The sequence below is a fragment of the Lynx canadensis genome, chromosome A1 (genome assembly GCF_007474595.2).
Source record: "Lynx canadensis isolate LIC74 chromosome A1, mLynCan4.pri.v2, whole genome shotgun sequence".
Lineage (NCBI taxonomy): Eukaryota > Metazoa > Chordata > Mammalia > Carnivora > Felidae > Lynx > Lynx canadensis.
The window spans coordinates 81,989,125-82,011,232 of record NC_044303.2 but is presented as its reverse complement, the minus strand read 5'-3'; the positions used below and the strand labels follow the sequence as shown (position 1 = coordinate 82,011,232).

At 56.8% G+C, this 22,108-nt stretch overlaps 1 protein-coding gene across 6 annotated transcripts in view; it reads right to left on the bottom strand.

Moving 5' to 3' along the window:
* The window catches only part of MCF2L (MCF.2 cell line derived transforming sequence like), a 133,575-nt gene that overhangs the window by 97,826 nt on the left and 13,641 nt on the right, over positions 1-22,108 (bottom strand). For 3 of the 6 annotated variants that reach the window (XM_030314462.1, XM_030314419.1, XM_030314446.1), the window contains exon 1: positions 44-160. The exons of the other annotated variants lie outside the window; for them this stretch is intronic. In XM_030314462.1, the coding sequence (XP_030170322.1) occupies positions 44-122 (79 nt within the window). In that variant the 5' untranslated portion in view covers positions 123-160. Of the gene's footprint in view, positions 1-43; positions 161-22,108 lie in introns of those variants that run through there. 6 annotated transcript variants of the gene reach the window in all.

Below are 22,108 nucleotides of genomic sequence, written 5' to 3'. Positions count from 1 at the left end.
TGATGTCAGGCTTAAGAACACAGGATTCAGCAGCTCCTCCTACCAGTGTGCTTGGAAACCGCATCGAGCCTCCGCACCATTTCTTCCAGAGCCATCTCTTCATTTCTCAGCCAAAACCTCATCCTCCAACACCAGTGACCCTCTGCTGCAGAAGGCGCCTTATGGGTGGGGTCGTGCGATGGGGAGGGGGCACGGCCGCGCCTCCCTTCCCGGGATTGGTCCCCGAGCCCCGCCAAGGGGGCGCGCCCTGCGGCAGGGGGGCTGCGGGGAGGAAGCGGAAGCGGCGCGCTTGCCTCGCGTGTCCCCACGGCCACCAGGGAGCCCTGCGTGTGCGCCCCCGCCTTCACCTGGGAGCCCCGCGTGTGCGCCCCCGCGGCCACCTGGGAGCCCTGCGTGTGCGCCCCGCGGTCACCTGGGAGCCTTGCGTGTGCGCCTCCGCGGCCACCTGGGAGCCCTGCGTGTGCGCCCCCGCGGCCACCTGGCAGCCCTGCGTGTGCACCCCCGCGGCCACCTGGAACCCATGTGTGGACCCCCTACGGATACCTGGCGGCACCCCCCACAGTACCGCGTGTGCTCCCCGCGCAAAGGCGCAGCCCGCCCCCATCCCTCGCAGCCCTGGGTCTCTGCTCCTTCCCCGGAGAGGAAGGAGGAGCTGCCAGGCGAGCAGAAGGTGAAGTGGCCTCCAGGGCGTCACCGGGAACCTGCTTCCCCCACTTTACCTCCGGCTGCCCTGGGGCAGGTGCAGAGGCCGCAGCAGCCCAGCGCGTGCTCCCTGCGCTCCCCGCGCCGCCGCATGCCTCCCAGCCACCCCGGGACCCTGGGTCCACGATGTGTCCGCGGGTGGCCAGGGTGGAACAGCCACCCCCCAAGTCGCGCCGCCGGTCTGAGGACGCAGGGCGCGGGGAGGGAAGCGCTCGGCAGCTCGCACAGGCCTTCCGACCTCGCCATGCTTGGCACCAAGCCACTGCGTGCATTTTACACCTCAGCGCCCTGCATATCGGAGTCGCCGTGTGGGCGGCTGCGGCTGCGAGGGAACAGGGGTGTGCGCTAACCCTCTCCTCGCCCGGGGTCTGCCAGCCCTCTGTGGTTGGCATGCCAGGTGGCGCGCCCCTCCCTACAGAAGCGGGGTTTCAGGAAGAAGCACCCGTTTGCGTGACTGGTTTGGTATGTTCCAGCGAGGAGCCGCTGAGGCTCCGGCCGTGGCTCCTGTCAACACTCGGTCACACGGTCAGGCTCCAAGCTGGGTCCCAGGGGCAAATGGTTGGAGGTGACCCAGCACTTGCTCTGGGAGAGGTTGTGGGCCTGGGGGGCAAGAGACATCTGGAAAGTGCTGCCGAGCGGGATGAAGAATGCTGCCCTTGTGCTTTGCTTTTCTTGTTTACATCGGAGCCACCTGCCACCAGTGAGGGCGGAGGCAGCAAGGTGTCCCGAAGAGCAGGCAGCGAGCCTTTCTTTCCCTTGTGGGCCCTGGTCCTGGGCTGTCCTGCCCGAAGCTGTGCCAGACACACTCCCCTTCACCCCCCATCACACACCCCTTCGCCCCCCATCACACACCTGCCCCACCTCCCACTCCCCTTCGCCCCCCATCACACACCCCTTTGACCCCCATCACACACCTGCCTGACTTCAGGGCAGATCCTGAAATGTCCAAGGCAGGCCCTGCCCTGCCCTGCCCTGCCCAGTGCAGGGGGCGGCGCCCATCCCACTGCCCCAAAGGCAACAACCCCCACACTTGTCCTTGACCCGCACACGTTTCTCCCTGGCCACACTCTCTCACACCTGCACTGCACATTTGGGGGTCACATCCCTCCTCAGAGGCGTCTCCACCTCCTCCCTCACAGGGTTTAACCCCTTTTGGGCACTGCAGTGCTCAAACTTGAGGTCCCGTGGAAGCCTGGAGGGCTGGTTGACCCCACCACACCCGGCAGGTCAGGAGCGGGGGCGATGGGCATTTCCAACAGGACCCCAGGTGACGCTGAGGCTGCTGGTCCACAAGCTGAGAGCCGCTGCGAAAGAGGACAAGGCAGATGCCTGCCCCCTGCTCTCGCTGACTCCCTGCCCATCAGGGCGGGACATCTCCACTCACACACAGTTTCTTTCCTGAGCCCTGAGGCCTCCACCCTGTCCCCTGAAACGCCTCTGGCTGGTGCCCATCCCCAGACCGGGTGCTGCTTAGGTGGAGTCTGCTGACCTCTGTGACGGGTGCTTTTTATGTGTCAGTTGGCCAGGCCTTGGTGCCCCGATGTTGGTTCAAACACCAGGCTGGATCTCTTTTTGAGGGTATTTCACAGATGTGATTAACATGTTAAGTCAGCAGACCGAGTAAGGCAGATCGGTCTCCCTGCTGTGGGTGGGCCTCATTAAATCAGGTGAAGGCTTTACAGACAAGGACGGGTTGCCCTGAGGAAGAGGGAAGACTTGGGACACGACCCACAATGCCAGCTCTTCCCTGGTGGCCAGCCCACACCTGCACCTGCAGATTTCAGATTTTCCAGCCCCACAGCCAGCTGAGCCAGTCATTTATAGATCTCTCCTCCCTCCTCTCTCTTTCTCAATTTCCACCAAACCTTTACTCTCTCCTTAAACTATAGCATAAATGGTGCTTTCTATAAAAATCACTTCATATCTGATTGAAGAATAACAATAGTGACACTGTCCCCAAACCCAGCTCCAGGGACTCTCCAATCTCTTTAAGGACGTGAACCCCTTTAGGCATCACAGACAGGTGGCACTGTCTTCACCCTGTTTTATAGGACGAGGCACAGAAAGGCTCAGTAACCTGGCTAGGGTCACACAGCTGTGAAGTGGCAGATGCACAAATGAGTGTTTGCTTTATGGAAACCCTGTCACATCCCAACTAGAATGCCATCCCCAAAGTCCCTTAGAGTAAATAAGGGACAATTAGGGAGGGAGGGTCCCAAGCCCAACACTGCAGAAGATCCTTTGCCCCTGTGTCCCAAGGGCACGGGCCTGCTTTCTATCACTGTCTTGCCCCCTCCCAGAAAGGAGAAACAGGACAGGGCTGTTCCCAGCCCCATGAGGCCACACGGTGCCCAGGTGGGAAGGCAGAGGTAATGTTACACCTGGATACAGAACACATCCGCTTAGCAACCGTTCCGGAAAGTTAGCCCGAAACAGGAGCCCTGGGGAGCCCGCCCTCCTGAGGAGGGGGGAGCTCTGGGGGGAGGGGGGAGCATGGCTGGAAGTGAGCACAGCCCTGGAGACTGAGGACGCACATACATCCCGTGCTGCCTTGCCCCACGTCAAGGGGGCAGCATGGGGAGAGGGGGGACTTGGAAAGAAGGTTCTGAAGAAATCCACAATCGCTAACAGCACAGCCTGGCTCTGGAGCTGGGGTGTGGGGCAGGTGCAGCCTCCTGGAGCAGGGCCACCAGCTGCTTCTGAACAACTACTCCCTGGGCAGGGTGGGGCTGAGCTAGGCAGGGGGGCTCCCTGCCCCTGAGGGGCTTACACTCTGTGTAGGGCCAGCCACTAACAAGGACACACATCCTTATGGCGGCTGGGGAACAACGGATCCCCTGGGGAACTGCTGTGAGGCCACAGGACAGTGTCCAGGATATGGGTAAGCCCTGTTCCAGCTGTGTGCTCTGGTACATGCACACCCATGTCTGTGGTAGGCAGCTTACAGCAGCACAGAGGGGAGGGGAGGGGAGGGAGGGGGCAGAGACAGGGGTGGGGGGAGAAGTGAAGGGAGAGGGAGCATGGGGGAGAGGAAGGGAGGGGAGGGGATAAAGAAGGGAGGAGGGGAGGGAGGGCGTGTAGGGGGAGGGGGAGAGGGGAGGGATAAAGAAAGGGGGAGGAGAAGGGAGGGAGTGCAGGGGGAGGGGTATTGGCGGGGGGAGAGGAGGGGGGCGCCAGGAAGGGGTGGGAGTCTGAGAGCAGCACACCACTACAGCAAATGGAGAACCGAGGGCTTCCCCGGTCACAACGGGAAACCACTCAGTAACCTAACTACAACAGCAAGTTGCAAATACACAAAATGGGACTCCATTTACACCAAATTCAGAGACAGGTGAAACTAAGCTTCTAGCAGCAGAGACACACAGCTCGAGCCCAGTGTCAGCGGGGTGGCAACAGGCTTCCCTGAAGGAGGAGCTGAAGGGCCCTGTAGGGTCCTGTGACCAGAGGACGGGTGGGGCCTGGAGGGAGGGGAGGGGCCTGAGGTCCTCAGGGTTCTCAGTCTGGCCCAAGCACCTCACGACCATGAGCTGCAGACCCATGACCTGGGTCTCCAGCCCTCTGAGCCCAGCAACATCCCCACCAGCGCTCAGGATGATACCCACACCAGCTACCTTTCTTCCAACCCTGGACCAAACACAGTACAGAACAGGCATAATATGCCAGGCAGGATTCCCCGGGGGGCACCGTGAGAGGGGACAGCTGTGACCGACCGTGTGCCCAACACCACTGGTCAGACCATTGGGGAAGCCACCTCACACCTGTCAGAATGGCTTTTACCAAGGAGACAAGAGATAACAGGTGTTGGCTGGCCGTGGAGAAGGGGGACCTCTGTGCACGGTGGGAATGCCCACCGGTGCAGCCACTGTAGACATCAGTGTGGAGCGTCCTCAAAGAACCAAAAAGGAAACTAGCCTAGAATCCAGCTATGCTACTCCTGTGAATGGACCTAAAGAAAGAACAGCAACTCAAAGAGATCTGTGTGCCCCACGCTCACAGGGGCGTTGTTCACAACAGCCAAGACCTGGAACAGCCCAAGTGTCCACTGACGGAGGAGATGGGGGAGTGGGTAAAGGTGGGTGGACACACGGCGGGCTGTCGCTCATGAAAATGGAGGAACCCCGCCACCTGCAACCAGGGGGTGGAGCCCGAGGGGCACCAGGCTCAGTGAAATATGTCGGAGGAAGACAAGTACTGCATTTGGTCACTTGTATGTGGAATCTAAAAGCGCTGAGCTCAGAGACGGAGCAGAATGGCGGCTTCCGGGGGGTGGGGTGGGGGCTGTTGTTCAAGGGTACGAACTTCCAGTGAGAAAGCGAAGTTCTGGGGCCCTAAGGTGCAGAGAGACAGCCACAGACATGACCCTGCGTTACACATTGGAAGACTGGTTCTCACCACGAGACAGAACTGGTAACTACGTGACATGATGTGTGGTAACTAACCTCACTGTGACCACTCCCGGCACATGCCTCTGTCGAACCATCACCACGTGCACTTTCCCCTCATTCAGTGGCCGTGTGTCCACTGTGTCTCAGTACAGCATGGGGGAGAGGGCAGCCATGGGAGATGGTGACAAAGGCAAACCTCTGAAAGGAGCTAGGAGCCCCTATTGCCAACGTCTGGAGAAGACAGGTCTACACCAGCGAGCCGGCACCGGAGGGTCAGGGCCGGACCACCAGCACGTGGGGGCCCCACAAGGCAGCACCGATAAGACCCGGGATGTGGCCCAGCAGGTGAGTGCACGCGTGTGTGCAGGTGTGTGTGCCTACGGGCCTCCCCGCCCTGCTCCCACAGGGAAGAAGCGGGAGGGAGGGCAATGAGCCGGGAGCGGGCCCCCTTCCCTGTGGCCCTGGGTGGGGCAGGAGGAGAGGGAGGCTGAGTGTGTGCGCGGACAGGACTGGGCCCAGGAAACAAAATGACCAAACACGACAATTTCAGGGTCAGAATAAAGTGTCACCAAGGCACCCTCCGCTCCGTCCAGCAAGGGTCCAGGGAGCGGGGGCAGGAGGGGGCAGGGGGGCTCAGGAGGAAAGCCCAGCTCCCTGGGCGTGAGCGGCGGACTTGGCAATGGTCACCTTGTAAAACTGTTGTGAATCCTGAGAGGAAACACAAAACTCAGTGTGTGCGCCAGTCAGGGCACCAGTTCATGCCGGAGCCAGGATGGGACACGTGTGTTGTAACTTCCGGGGGAAATTCACTGCAATCACGCAGCAGGCCATAAAGGACCACTAACCCACTGGACCAGGACCCTGTGACCAGAAGGAGTGACCTTCTGGAAGGATCCTACCTGGAAAATAAAACTTCTGGAGTCTGAGTGGCCGGGAGGGGGGTCACCGCGGGAGCCTTCCTGAGGAAGGGGTGAGCCCTCGAAACCCCTATTCAGCCGGTTCTGAGAACAGGAGGGGCCACGGTCCCACTGCAGACACACAGGGCAGAGCCACTCGGGGGACCCCGGGCGCTGGCTTCCTCATGTCCTGTCTATGTCAACAGACTCGGGTCCAGCCCTGCTCCCCGCCCCCCCCCCCCCAGCTGAGCTCTGGACAGATCTCTTGGGGGCATCAGCCTGTGCATCATCTCAAGGGCCAAGCCAGCCTCTAAGTCAGAAAGATTCACGTGGGAAACAGGCATTCAGGTGGAAAGCAGTGAACAGTGTCAAGGAACAACTTTATACTGTCACTTGCTGCCTTTCTCCACTGAGGCTGCTGGGAGCGAGCACCGCAGACGCTGATGTCTCACGGCCCCGGAGCCTGCAAATCCAGGATCAAGGTGCCTACACGGTCAGGTTCCCGGGTTCCGGTGAGGTCCGCTTTCTGGGGCCATCCCGCTGTGTGCTCACATGGGGGCAGACAAGGGAGTGCTCCGGGGTCTCCATCACGTGGACACCGGGGTCACTGGGGGGCTCTACCCTCGCCCTACACATCTCCAGACACCATCTCCTTGGGGGTTTGGATTTCCTCATGCGGACTTGGGGGACACGACGTTGAGAACACATCAGCGCCTACAGACATTTTGTTCCGATGACAATGAAACTACCTGAAACTCCTTCAGAAGCACTGTCACATGTGTCACCGGGGCACATGTGGAGGGCAGGGAGGCTGGGAGACTCAGGCTCCCCGTGAGGAGAAGAAGGGGAGCAGAGAGAACTGGACCATCGCTGGGGCTCTGCAGAAGCAGCCCACGGGCCCTCGCCACGTTACCTCAAACAGCAGTGGGCTCCTCTGTAAATGTGGGGTCCACATGTAAATGGGGTCCCCACCCCAGCTGTCACCACAGTGTGCACAGAAGAGCCAGCAAACTCAAGCCCGAGGTGACCGAGAAAGCACCACAGAGAGCAGGATGAGGGACATCCTTGTCCTCGTCCTCAGAACCCACGGATGAGTTACCCTGAGTGGACAAGGGGACTTTGGAGGTGAGACCGGCTGAGGATCTTGAGACCGGGAGACTGTCCTGGGTCACTGGGGGGGGGGGGGGCTGGACGTATCCCAGGGTCCCCACGGCAGGGAAGGGACGTGCCACGGCCCCAGAGGGTGGGGCGATGTGGCGCCACCTCCAAGGAACGCAGACAAGGCCCAAAAGTGGCCTCTCACGGGGCCTCAGGAGGAACCAGCCCTGCCCCCACCTTGGTCTGGGACTCCTGGTCTCCGGAGCTGGAGAATGATACGTGTGTGCCCTCTAAGGCTCTGTGGTCATCTGTTACGGCGGCAAGAGGAAAGTAATGGGGCCACGTGCGCCAGCCCAGAAGCCCTTGCTGCAGAGAGGAAGCCACCCAGTGTGAGGTCTCGGGGCCCCCACAAAAGGCCGACAGCAGACATGGGGCCCCAGACTGGCGAGCACGCACAGGCCTCCTACAAACCCCGAGGGTCAGGGGGAAGCCCCTTCCTCGTGCCCACAAATGCGTCTGCTGCCCCGATTGCCCCACGGGCTGAACATTCAACCTTCACCTGGCAGCGTGGAGACCCTCGTGATTATTCAGAAAACCCCGTAGTCTGCCTGTCTGTTCCTGACATCTGAAGTTTGATTTTACAGCCTTGACGGGGAGTATCGTGAATAACCAGGTGGCCGCAGCGTGACGTCGTCCTGCACGGCGAGGTGTGTGCCGACACTGCATGTTCACTTGTTGGCTGCTGACGCCCCACCTGCCCGCGTCCGCGCCTGGAGAACGTTTCCGCTCTCACTGTGAGGAAACAGAACCAAGGGGGTGAACCGACCGAAATGAGGAGAATGTGTTTAACAGCTGTGAGTTGAGGAAGCAGCGGCCGGTTTCCTTCTTCTGTCTCCTTCCGTTGTTCCGTGAGCCGCCCCGGGAGTTCCGGCAGCCTCTGGCTGCCGGGCCGCATACCCACCCCGTGGGAGCCACCGGCTGTCCTCAGGGAGGACCAGCCCCTGGGACGAGGCCCCGGGCAAGGCAGAGCCAAGCAGGAACGCAGGCACAGGATAGAGCGCAGAGCCGCCCCCCTCCCTGAGCGGGAGACCCGGCCACCAGTGCTGGCTGCTTCTGCACCTCGAGGGCACGAGAAGGGACAGCACAGGCATGAGCCATTTCTGCCTCATGGGTAGGAAGTAAAACGGCAGCAGTGGCCTGGAGACAATCAGCCCAGCGTGTGCCTCTAAAGCAGGGGCTGTGCTGGGCCTCACCGGGGGGCCTCCCGGGACCCACCTGGGCCCAGGCCTCACAGCACCAGCGCCACTCACTGCTTGGATTTGCCAATTTGGGTTCCTTGGTAATCATGCCTCCCGGGAAGTAGGAAAAATAAATCAATATACTCTGGCATCTGGACTCTGCTCCTACAAATACTTTCTAAGAAACCAAATGAAACCAGAGAAAAAATACCGTTGGCCTTAAGGGGACCTGGCTTCACTCCCTCTGGGTCACGACGCAACATATGGACTCAATTCTGGCAACTGCGCTGGTTTTATTCTCCAAAGTGTCTGGGGACGTCCTGGATATATAGATGTAAGAGGCCCACCCAGTCGGGATGTGTGTGCATAGCCACACGCCAGCAGGGAGGACCCTGGGCCTGCAGGGTGACAGTCACATTCGGTGAGCACTGGTTTTGGTGATGGTGACGCCTCCCGGAGACTCTGTCCAGCAGTGCAGCACAGGGCCTGCGTTCCGGGGTCAGTTGGTGGGTTCAGCCTGCCCCTGACTAGGTGGTGACCTTGAGAAGTGACTCAGTTTCCCCATCCATAAAACAGGGGTCACACACTGCCTACGTCACTGGTAGCGCATCAATGGTTAGAATGGTGCCTGACAAGCAGCAAACGCTCGACGATTATTAGCCAGTACACTCGGAGAGTCAGACTGTAAAATCCAGGAAGGACCCCAGAAAGAGCCCATCCCACTAACTCTGTGTCCCCGTGTCTCAGCCCCTGTTTGTGACTCCCCCCACCCTGGCCAGTGGGACCGCGACAGACTCGAGGTTTGCTGTTCTCACATATTTATCCCCTTATCCGATTCGTAAGGGAGCCCTTACCACGTGTCACAGGCCACGTGCCGGGGACACAACACTGACAACACACAAGACCCTCATCTCTGCGGCGCTTTGCTTCCGAGGAAGGCCAGCCTGCCTATGTGCTCCCAACAGGGTTCCCCGTCCCCACCTCTCCTTCCACCTCGGGCAGCTTTAATGTGGGGCCTCCAGCATCTGTCCTGAGAGGCCCAGGTCCTGGCCACGTCCCCATTCTGAGGCCCTGAGCCAGGCGCTGGCCTGGGTCCCCACGCAGGTGACAGCGGGAAGCTGTGACAGCACAGGACCGCTTTCCTCCCCACACAGCAAACCAGCAAATACAAGCCCCTACTGTCTGCAGATAGCGTGAACAGCATGCCCACCCTTCAAGGACCACACAGAGCACAGGAGAGGCCGCCAGCCCCCTTCTCCCAAAGCGCAGCCCACCCTCCAAGAATGAGACTCTGGGCCAGTCACCCCGAGGGGCACTCCCAGGCTCAGCCCACGGAGAGCGGTCATTTGGGGGAATTACCCTCCGTTCGGCCCCGAGGACGCCCGAGTCAGCAGGAAAATGAGGCAGAACACAGAGGATACACAGTAAGGGCGGGCCCACGTTTTTCCTTTGGTTTCAAGGTTTAAGTACTTTATTGAGGTATAATCGATACACAGAGATCCGCACCCATTCACTGCGGTGAGTCTGGACTTGGCAAACACCGTGAGGCGCCCCTCTACCAAGGTCACAGATGCACACTTGCCTCCGGGAGCCTCCTGGGCCTTGTGTGTGCCGGGAACAGTTCCCAGGGACAGAGGCCTCCAGGCACACAGAACGACGTGCTTGAGTCAGGCAGTGCTGTAGAGTGGACCTCTAGAACATTCCATACGCCTGTTGGTCGTGCCCTCCCCTCCCGGCAGCCCCTGTCACCACCCGCTTCCCCGACGGTGACTGTTGGGTGCAGCTCCCAGCCGGGCTGGGTGGCCACTGGTCCTTCTCTGTCTTGTCCCAGCAAGAGGTCCTCCAGGTTCATCAGGGTGGCCTTGAGTGGCAGGACTTCCTTCTGTTCTGGGGCTGGACACCTTGGTGAGGCATGGAGCGCCAAGCACCCTCGTGAGAACGCGACTGGTGTGGGTGCCTGGACGTCTGCGGGATGGGGGAAGGGCCGCCTCTTCATGGAGCAGTGGCCTGGCCACCTTCCCACCTCTGGGAGGTGTTAGCGGGGGCTGCGTGGGGCGGCCCCCCGAGATCTGGCAACAAGGCCTGGCCAGCTGTGCACTTTGAGGTTTGAGGCCTGGGAAATGTGTGCAGGATGGTGGGGGGGTGGCCCCTCCTTCGGGGCCCTCACCTTCCCCCTGGGCGGGGAGACAAATGCGGGAAAGTTCAGGATGGACGCAAACTTAAGTGGGGCCCTTGCTTATGCCAAACAGGGCACCGTTCAGAGCTGGAGAGTGTCAGGGGAGAGCACCTGAAGCCTCTGGCCCAGCTCACCCAGCCCTGCTGGGCCCTGGGGACACCGGGTCGGATGCGTGGGGCTGACACGGGGGCAGGGATCACATCAGTCCCCCGTGGCTGGACCAGGGCAGGGCATCCAGGGGCCACAGCAGGTGAGACCTGATTTTGAACTTTGTTCATGGCTCTGCAGAGGCAGAACCCTGTGGTCAGAGCTCCCCGCCCCCTGCACACGGTGGTCATATTCTCTGAAGGAGACAGACCCGTGGCCAGAACGCCTATAACTTCCAGGGTCCGAAGGCAACCGTCCACCATGTTCCTACAGGAAATCAAAGCTGAAATGTACCTTCCGGCTCACCAGAAATGTTCCAAAAGGGGCTTGCAGCGAAGCCCGGGTGCTGTCCGCTCTCGCCAAGACGTGTGCGTGGGGCGTCAGCCCAGGGTAGCCCAGGTCACCCGGACCCCCGAAGTACCAGCTGGTCTTGGTGAAAACAGCGTCTATTCCCCAAACAGGCACGTAGCTGTCGTCCCACACCCAGTGCCCGTTCTGGTCTCTGGCCGGTGGATCTGACATTTATCGGAAGGGAAACTGCTAACAATAGAGCTGCTGATGGGACGATAACGCGGCCTCTGGGGAGCCGTAGCACCGCACCGCCCCAGCTCTGACGCAGGCAACTGTTTATGTTCTCACTTTGTGTGACTTCCGCCCAAAACAGTAAACACTAGAACACGCCAATTTATAATTAGGAAGTTGGTTTATTACTTAGTTTAGAAAATTAATAGTAACGAACTTAAATTTGATTTAATCTTACCTTTTTAGATTCTTGCCCTCAGATGTGCCCCACACAATCTACAAAATACCTAAAACGGTCAGAGGGAGGCACAGTGGTTCAGGCCCTGCAGAGTGGGGGGCTGTCCTGCGCCCCAAGGACCTGGAGCCGGCATGCTGGGCACTTGAGCATTTTAGACAAAGTGGGGACCCCCTCCTTGTTCCCTTACAGGGACATGGTCAGCAGGGTCCCTGCGTCATTGTGGACGTCTCCAGAAGACAACCAGGGGGCTGGGCATGTGTATGCAGCAGCTGCCACCACAGGCAGGGGCGCGGGCCACCAGGGCAGGGGAGAGGCGGGCCTGGTGTGGGCTTACTCCACCCCTCCAGCTGACGCTCCACAGGGAGGACAGGAAGGCAACGGCAGCCCAGCTCTCACCGCGGGGTCGGTCAGTCACCTTCTGCCTTCCTTCCCTTGGTGCTGAACGTTTAAACATGCATGATTTAACTGTAGAAATGCCATTTACTCAAGCCTTAACTTAGAGTCAGTATTTTCCAGGGCTCAACGGCAAGGTCAAATTGAGTTAACCACCTGGACAGCTCTTTACGCGTTTCCATCTGGACCTGCAAATCTGTGGCAAATAATTTATTTTTAGCCAGTCAAGGTCAGAGCCAGCTACAGTCCTCCCACTTCAGACCTGATTCTACGAACTGTCGAGAGCCTCCCAATGTGGCATCTGCGCGTGCGCTAGTCGGCGGTGCATGAGTAGGGCTGAGGGTTATTATTATTATTTTTAGGTGATCGTAGCTTCCCGTGCAGTTGTAAGAAATAATCCAGAGAGATCCCACATGCTCTTCCCTCCTGATGGTTACAACGTGCAAAACCAGGTAGAAGTCACAGCGCAGATGCCAACACAGATACGGTCAACAGACAACGTCCCATCCCCGCGCGGACTCGGAGTCCCTTGACACACACACCCGCCTCCTTCCCACTCCGCTCTGAACCCCTGGCAGCCACTGCTTTGTTCCCCACTTCCATAACTGTGTTCTAGAAACGCAGTCGCGCAGACAGGCATGGTTGCAGATGCTGCCTGTTTACAGGTGGAAAGTCTGAGCCACTTTTCCAACCAGAATGGGCTCCCTTTGTACCTGTGTCGCATTTGGTCATTCTCTCCACATTTTGAGCTTTTTCATCCTGTTGGTTATGGTGATGTGTGATTAGGGATCACAGCTCAGATGACGGTTAGCATCTTTTAGCAGTTAAGTATTTAATTAAGATACGTTTTTTAGATGTAACACTCCTGCACGCTTAACAGGTAGTGTAAATAGCACGTTTATATCCACTGGCGAAGTTCACTTGAGTCACTTTGCTGTGGCATCCGCCTCACCGGGACGGCGTGAGCCGGAACCGTGTGTCTGAGGCAAGTCTGTCCGTGATGCTGGGGACGGGCTCTCCTCACTCAGCCTGATTCTCTGGAGATCCTTTGTGTTGCCGCAGCTAATGCTCACAGACCACGTCTGTGCGGACAGACCACAGTTTTTCCTAACTGTTCACCCATCGAAGGACATCAGGGTTCTTTCCAGTTTGGGGCTATTACAAATAAAACTAACATCAACATTCACGTGCATGAATCTGTGTAAATGTTTTCCTCTCTGGGGATAAAGTCGCAGGAGCGCACAGCTGCGTGGTTTAACAGACACCGGCAAGGCTTTCCAGAGGGGCTGTTCCTTGCTGTGGCCCCACCAGCTGTGAAGGGGAGACTCTGCCTCGCCGTATCCTCCCCCGCGTGTGAGGTTGTCACTTATGATTTCAGCCATTCTGGAAGGTGCTACTGGTGTCTCATGGTTCTATTCACACTTCTGTACAGGCTGATGGCGTTGAGCATCCTTCCGCTTGGGGCCTGACGCCTGTCTCCCCCACCCCAGTATCTGCTCAGGCCTGCTGCCCCTGTCCTAGCTGCATTCATAGCTGTGTGTGGCAAGCTTGGAGACCCGCTAGTCCTTTACCAGCTCTGTGATCTGCAAAGACTTTCTCACAGCCTGCAGTTAGTCTGTCCGCCCTCTGAACAGCGTCCTTTGCAGAGCATAAGTTTCTAATTTTGACAAAGTCTAATTTACCAATTTCTCTTTTTATGGGTCATGTTTTTGGCGTCAAGTCTGAGAACTCTTTGTGTACTCCTAGACCCCAAATATTGTCTACTACGTTTCTTCTAACAGTATTATAGTTGCACACTTTGTTTAAAACTATAACCCATTTTGGGACGCCTGGGTGGCTCAGTCGGTTGAGCGTCCAGCTTCGGCTCAGATCATGATCTCACAATTCATGAGTTCGAGCCCCGCGTTGGGCTCTGTGCTGACAGCCCGGAGCCTGGAGCCTGCTTCAGATTCTGTGTCTCCCTCTCTCTGGCCCTTCCCCATTCATGCTCTGTCTGTCTGTTTCTCTCTCTCTCTCTCTCTCAAAAATAAATAAACATCCAAAAAAATTTTTTAAATCCGTAACACATTTTGAGTTAACTTTACGTAAGAGGTATGAAATTCAGATCAGTCTTTGTTTTTGCCCCGGGTCCCCAATTGCTCTGATAGCCAAATGTGTTACAAAGGCAATCTTGCCTCCATTGATTGATTTCCCATCTTTGCCAAAAGCGCGCTGGTCTCATTTGTGCAGGTCCGAGTTCCTCCTGCTCTGGCACCTGCTCCTGCACCAGCACCACACTGTCCCAGCACACGAAGCAAATCATGTCTTGACAGCAAGTGCACTGGTTCCTCCTTTTCTTTCCTCCTCGAGATTGTTGTAAGAATTTTAGCTCCTCCGACTTTCCATACAAATTTTAGGATCACGTCGCCTACATCCACAAAACAACCTTTCTGGGATTTTGCTAGGAATGCATTAATCACTGTAGCGAGAACAGACGTGCTAGGCTCAGCCTCGGACTTGTGAACACAGCGCGGCTCTCCCTTCACCGAGGTCTCTGAGTCCCCACATCCGCATCTTCAGGGGCTGGCACACAGCCCTGCGCAGATTTTGTTACCTGCACAGAAGGGTTTTGTTTTTTCACTTTGAGAGAGAGAGGGAGAGAAAGTGCATGCACAGGGGAGAGTGGCAGAGGGAGAGACAGAATCCCAAGCAGAGCCTCATGACCATGGGATCACGTGACCTGAGCCAAATTCCAGTCACTTAACCAACTTAGTCACCCAGGTGCCCCCTAGTGTCTCTTTTGAGTAATTACAAGTGGTGTCGCATTTTTTTCCTTTTGGTGTCCATGTGTCCGTTGACTGTGAATGTTCATCTTCTATCCTGCAGCCTTGCTACACTCACTCATCTAATTCTAGGAGAATTTCTGTAGAGTCCTCGGGATTTTATAATTAGGTAATCACTGTAAACAGGGACTGTTGGTTCCTCCCCAATCTCCACGCTGCGTACTTCCTTTTCCTGACCTGCACCACAGGTTAAGAGCCATGAGCAGACACGACACTGTGTCCGGACCACACGGCCACTGCGGTTCTTGCCTTTTAACGTGACGCTGGCTGTCGGCGTCTCTGTAGATATTTATTAACAAGTTAAGGAAGTTCCCCTGTATTCCTGTTTTTCTGGACGGGTGTTGAATTTTGTCAAATACTTCCATATTGATTGAAATGATGGTCTGAGCTTTCTTCTTTGGCCCATTATGGTGGATTCTACTGATAAATCTTGAAATACTGAACCAGCCCTTCGCACCTGCAACAAACTCACCCCGGTCATACTGAACAATTCTTTTTATCATTGCTGACCTCTACTTGCGAATATTTTGTTACGGACTTTTGTGTCCACATTCACCAGCAATACTGGTCTGCAGATTCCTTTTCTGTCTTTGTCGGGTTTGGCATCAACGTAATCCTAGCCTCATAAGACAAACCAGGAAGTGCCTCCATTTTATCTTCTGGAAGAGACAGCGTAGAATTGATGTTGGTTCTTTAAATGTGTGTTAGAATTCTTGAGTGAAACCACTCAGGTCTGGAGGTCTGTGGAGAGCTTAAAAAAATTTTTTTTAATGTTTATTTATTTTTGACAGAGAGACAGAGCATGAATGGGGGAGGGGCAGAGAGAGAGGGAGACACAGAATCCAAAGCAGGCTCCAGGCTCCGAGCTGTCAGCACAGAGCCCGACGTGGGGCCCGAGCCCATGAACTGTGAGATCATGACCTGAGCTGAAGTCGGACACTCAACCGACTGAGCCACCCAGGCGCCCCTAAAACTACTAACTCAATGTCTCGAATCGCCGTTGGGTGCTTCACGTGGTCTGTTTTCCTTTGTCTTCAATTTTCAGAAGTTTGACCACAAGATGTCCTGGTATGGTTCAGCAGGATTTTTCTAACTGGGGTTCTATCAACTTCTCAAATATTTGGGTTTGTGTTTTTTGCCAAATTTGGGTAGTTCTGAGTCTTGTCTCCTTGTGTGGCCCCAGCGGGGTCAGGTCAGCTGTGAGAGTCCACGTGCCCCTGAGGCTCATTTTTCTTCCAGTATATTGTCTCCCTGTTCAGATGGGCCAAATTCCACTGCTTTATCCTCAAGTTTGCAGGTTCTTGGGGTGTTGGGCCCACTGATTCAGGGTTTGACTTCAGTTATCGTATTTTTCTTTTTTTAATGTTTTATTTATTTTTGAGAGAGAGAAAGAGAGAGAGAGAGTGCAAGCGGGGAGGGGCAAAGAGAGAGGGAGACACAGGATCTGAAACAGGCTCCAGGCTCCAAGCTGTCAGCACAGAGCCTGACGTGGGGCTCAATCTCAGGACCGTGAGATCGTGAGCTGAGCCAAAGCCGGATGCTTAACCGACTGAGACCCCAGGTGCTCCCAGTTACCATATTCTTTCATTTCCAAATTCCCATTTTCTTCATCATTGCTGAGAACCTCTGTGTTTGCTTTTGGAAATCGCACCTGTTGATAACTCCATGCAGCATCGTTGTGACAGCCTCGCTCACTTCTGTCACTCAGTGCTGGCACCTACTGTCCTTTCTTAGTCAGGTCGAGATTCTCCTGGGTCCTGACAGGACGATTCCTTTTTTATGGAAACACGGACATTTCTGTATTACATTAGGAGGTTCCGGATCTCACGGAAACCTTCTGCGTCAGCTGGCTTCCTCGGGCGCACAGACAGCGAGGGAAGGACACCACTTCTTCACTGTAGGCGTGTGTCCAAGTCCAGACCCTGCACGTGACACTCGAGGACTCTGCTGACATCTGAGGGGGACAACGGTCCTTGTCAGTCCTGGGAGGGGTGGACCCCTGCCCCGACCCCTGCTAGGCCCCCCGCTAGGCCTCCTGCTAGCCAACCCCCCACCCCCCGCTAGGCCCCCTGGCTGGGAGGCTGTGGGGTGCCGTGTTCTGCTCCCCACGTATCTCCACCATCACCGTGGTGGGGTGACTGCATTGCCCTTTGGTGGCAGTGATGCCCAGACTCTGAGAGGCCTCCTCCGACGTCACCCCAGCAGGGAGTGGGGATGAGCTCCCGGCATGGCTTTCTTGTGGGTGTGGGGGCCTCGGGCAGCCGTGGGGTGGGAGGCCGGGCTCCCCAAGTCTCTGAGAACAGGCTGTGGTTTCAGCTCTTTTTTGTTTGTTTATGCCCTTTGGTGTTTCTAGGCTGCTGGTTTCTCCAGCACCTGGTCTGGAATATTCCGGGCGAAAGGAAGCCCAGGCACCCAGCCCTGTGCCCCAGACCCCAACATCCTGGTCACCACCTCCTTCTCTTCATCTTGCAGGGTTTTCTCACACATTGGGCCCAGGGTTCCCCGCTTTACTTAGAGGGAAGATCGAGGAAAATCTTCCCAGGACTGGTCTTCCCTAGGCTCAAGTCAGGTCAGGGCACCAGCATCTCCTCTGTGGCTCTGCCGGTCGGAGCTGCTGCCCACACACCTTGCTGTGGCCGAATCCATTCAGAAAGAGTCCCCGAGGCAGCCCAGGGCGGGACGTGCACCTGAGAGGACAGCCAGCAAACGTCAGCAGCACTGGGGACACGGAGCTCTGGCCTCCCCCGTGTGGCCCGTTCTCGCCAAACTCAATTTGCGCAGCACGTGGCCACAGGCCTCTGAGTCAGGCAGCACTCGGGTCACAAGACACCTCGCTGGCAATGACACTCACGGGGCCATGGCTGCATCTTTTTGTACTTTGAAATTTTGGTTACTGTAGTTTTTACCCAGAAGGGAAGAAAACTGACCTTTGGGGGTACCTATTGGAAGGTCTTGGCGAGTTTTAGTTAGAACAATTAGGCTATGTAACAGAATGATGTCTTAAAATTTTTGACATTTCAAGTGAAAAACTGACAATAAAAAGGTGACTGAATTCTAGCGTGAGTTGTCAAAAGCTCTAGAATTTCAACAAGTACACACAGAAAAGGGTTTAAAGTTTCAAGGAGAAATCCCCTTGAGACAGGAGACCCCAGAAGACACGGGGCTCACCCATCGACGGGCTCAGGGTTTCCTGGGAAACAGCCCAAACTTTCCCACGTGTGGCCACAGGGAAGCCACTGTGGTGCCCGAGAGCCATGCTGCGTGGATGCTCCCCAATGCAGCACGGCCTTGAAAGCTAAGTGGCTGTCAGTGCCAACCCAGCCGCGCAGTTTGGGCGTGCCCCACGAGCGTCCACCACTTGGTGACACCAGACTCTTACAGCCAGTATTGCTCCTTCCGTCAGCTGCTCTCCAGCCGTCTCCACGATCACCCACTCTTCCTGCTCACAAGGTGACAACTGTGCCCCGGGTTGGGACATGGTGCCCACGGCAGCCCCGTGGTCCGTCGTGGCCAACCCGTCACCACGGCTTTGAACAGATCTCATGGAAAAGGTCCCAAAGATGGTGAAGCAGCCCTCTACAGAGAAGTGGTTTACAGGAAAGCAGAATACAAAGTGCAGGGTTCACACACGTGCTGCTCCAGTCCCGTGCCTGATGTGGCGCATGCGTGACCGTCCCCGAATGCCACCGTGACATAGTCAGCTAAAGGCCCTGGTTTACATTCGAGGTCATGCTACCGAGTTCCGACAGATATGTGGTGTCGCACATCCACCCTGACAGTATCCCACAGAAGTCACTGCTGTAAATCTCACTAAAACGTGGCAAGCGCGTTTTAGAAGCAAAATAGCCATGGGTGTTCTCCTTGATGCTAATGGGGGACCCATCACCATACATTCGTTCGCACCCACGGAATGCACGGCACCAGGAAGGGCCGTGACATAAGCCGTGGATGTCGAGTAACAGGGACGTGTAGGCTCACAGATTATGACAAACGTCCCACCTGCTGGGGGACGTGATGACGGGGGAGGCTGGGGGGGGGGGGCAGAGGCAAAGAAGAACTCGGTACTTTCTGCACAATTTTTCTGTGAACCTGAAACTGCTCTAAAGATCAAATTTGTTCATTAAAAAGCAAACAGCAAGCAATGGGTTGCACCCCTCTCAGGAGAAGCAGGACTGAGTGTAAGATAAATCCTGACGCCTGAGAATTTTAAAGACAGGTGTCGACCTGCAAACAGGGAGTGATGAAGCCAGTCGCTATATGACAAGTGGGCATCCTGAGTGCACCTCACGGTCTCTGGTGCAGAGAAGCGAAGTCTGACCAGACACCTCAGGCAGGGATCGCTCCTGTGCTCACAGCACCCTCGGGGGCAGTGCAGGTGGCCAGCCATGCTAGCTCATGTGTCTCCTTCGTGAACGTTGTCTGAGCTGTGGCGGTGGACTCTGTTCGCGGGGTGCCCTCGTCAGCACCTCCAGTGGGAGCTCCTCCGTGTCCAGGCAGCCACTCCAGGGATGGTCCCGGAGACCCCGGGATGTGCCCCCAGCTCTCGGGCTCCGATCTTGCTCCCCCACGATGGCCACGCCCCCTCCGCACTAGTTTGTAAAGGGCCCCCTGTGCATCCCTGCACTTGGCGGCTCCTGGCACATAGCGGGTGCTTCCTAAATATTGGCTGTCACCAGCGTCCCTTCACCCTTCACCTCTACCTGCTGTGGAGCCCACGTTTTCAGGAGGCCTCATCTGGCCTCTCAGATGGCGATCTGCAAACAACGATACCACTGTCTTTTGGATGGTAGCTGCTACAGGAAACAGAGCCTCGAAAATAACTCCAACAGACCAACGTGCAAAGATTTGAATGAAGACTATTCACTAAGGTTTAAAAAAAAAAAGTTGAAATAATCGGCATGCCTGACATAGGACCGCTGACTTGAAGAGTTAGTGGAATGCGTCCAGGGACGGGCCATTCGGAGGGAAGCGATGGCAGTAAGCGCCGAGCAAGCCCTCGGCCTCTGTGGGGTCGCAGGCCACGTGTGGGCTGTGCTCCGGACGCTCGCCACCTCTTTGTGCAGTGGCACTCAGCTTAGGAAACAGCTGTGGTGTCTCTGACCTCCGATGATGTTCTCACTGTCACCCGTCACACCCCGTGGGTGCAGGTGCACGCTGGCCCGGGCACAGGAAGGGCAGCCCACCGGCGCACGCCCTCCCTTCACCCGCAGGCCCAGCAGCTGCCAGGGCAGCAGGCACGCCGGGGCCCGGGGAGGGGGCTCTTGCGTCGGCTATTTGCTTCGCTGTCGGTGTCGGTGCCAGCTGGGCGTCCACCTTGCTCTACCCCAGCTGGCACCCCCAGGTCCTGCTTCTGTGCACAGCTCAGCCTCGTGGTCACGAGCCCGCAGCCACGGGCCCTCACCCCTCCCCCGCCTCCCTCCCAGGTCGAGGGCCTCCCCCCGGGGCCTCAGCACTGCCACAGCCCGTGCCGGGCAGGGCACCAGGCGCCCTCCAGACCCTGCACAGGAACTGATTGTGAGTGTGAGCTAAGCAGCATCCAACCCACCTTCCCGGGGCCACTTCTCATCAAGTGACCTCCAGGTACCCCCGAGGACGCCGCAACGCTGGCCCCGGCTCCATGCAGAGCAGTTCACCCGTGGCTGCGTCCTCAGGGGCCAGATCCATGCCCGTTCAGTCCCACGTGGGGGTCTGGGGCTCCATCCAGCGGGGGCGGGTAGGGGGGGCTGGCTGCACTGACGTGTCCTGGGGCCAGCACAGCAGACGGGTCTCCGAGTCTCACACCTGTGCTCGGGGACGGGGGTGGGGGGCACACGGAGGCACTGAGGCGGGCGAGGCCTCCCTAGAGCCTTCTGAGGGGGGCCGATCGTGGGGTCCAGGCCGCGCTGGCCGTGTGCTAATGCCTCATCACTCAGAAGGGACACTGTTTCCACAGAAGAAAGAGTATGAAGCAGGAAGCTTCCTCTATCCGGTCGTGATATTCCTGCTAACCTTTAAGTGTCCGAGCAGCCCCACATCTTGAATGCGTGTGTGGGGCACTCACTGACCAAACTGCCCCTGACACCCAAGGCCGACGTGGGCCGTGGATGTGGACGGAACATGCCCCCCGAGACCTGCCCAGGTGGGCCGCAGCGTCAGCAGCACTCTGGGGTGACTCCATCCGCCCTCTCCCTCTCCCCTTCCTGCTCCTCACCAGGTGGAGTCCGGGGGAGGGAGGAGGGCTTTCTGTGCCACTGCCTCCCACCTCCGGAGGGATCTGCTCCCAGAGCCTGGCCCTTAGTGGCTGGCATAGCCCCAGGGTCTCCTAGACCCTGCTCTGGAAGGCGGGCCCCCCTCAGTTCCTCACCCCCCATGGCGTCCCACCAGTGCGTCCCTCAGAGGCTGTGGAAACTTCCAGAAGGTGCACTCAGGCTCTCTCGGCCTAGCCCTGAGGCCCTTCAGGGACCTACCCTGCAGGCTGGGTTGGTGAGGGCACTCGGCTCCAACCCACTCCCCGATTCCACCGGACGCCTGCCCGTCACACTCGGAGGTGAGGGACCCAGGGCTAGAAGCTAAGGGGTGCGGAGGGGGCCACGGACCCGTACCCAGAACGCACAGAGCTTCTCCGGCTAACACTGAAGACACAGACACGAGCACATGGGAGGCTGCAGCCTCACACACACACGGCCACACACGCCCGGACTGGGTTCAACTGCCGCCCCCACAGTGGATCTACCACGAAACCCGGACACACGTCTCCACACGCATGCCGGGCAGTACGTGTTCCTGACAGGACACCTGCTGTATAACAATGTCCTAGAAACGCTGGACGATGCCACTCGACAAGGAAGAAATCAGAAGAATGAAAAACTCAAAGAAGAAATAGAGCCATAATTAATTGCTGACTTGTTTATGTAACTACGTAATTAGAATGAATTTTGGATTTCATATGGAAAAATAAAGCTACCAAGAATGGCCAGGTAAACCCTGAACGCAGCAGTGAAATGACAGGACCGTATAAAATGTTAAAACATGCCCCAGAGCCCCAGTAATTAAAGTGAGTGGTGCCAGAAACTGAAAGACAAACAGACTGATGATGCAGAACAGAAATCTCAGACACTGACTCAAACACGGAATAAAATTTGACAGATTTTCATGGTGGTGTCTCCAGTACATGCCGTGAAGATAGAAAACCAATAAAAGGCGTCAGGACCACAGAAAAACGAAGGTGGACCCATACTTGAAACCATGCAACAAAATAAACCCAAATGGGTTAAAGGTTTAAGCGTGAGTAAAAGTACCAGGGGTAAAAATTGGGTGAATTCCTTTAAAACCTTAGAATAACAAGGCCTTTTGAACAGTAACTCAACATCCAAAATCCGTAAGATACTGAAACTCAACTACATTTTATTTTTATTATTATTTTATTTATTTTATTTCATTTTTTTTATTTTTGAGACAGAGAGAGACAGAGCATGAACGGGGGAGGGGCAGAGAGAGAGGGAGACACAGAAT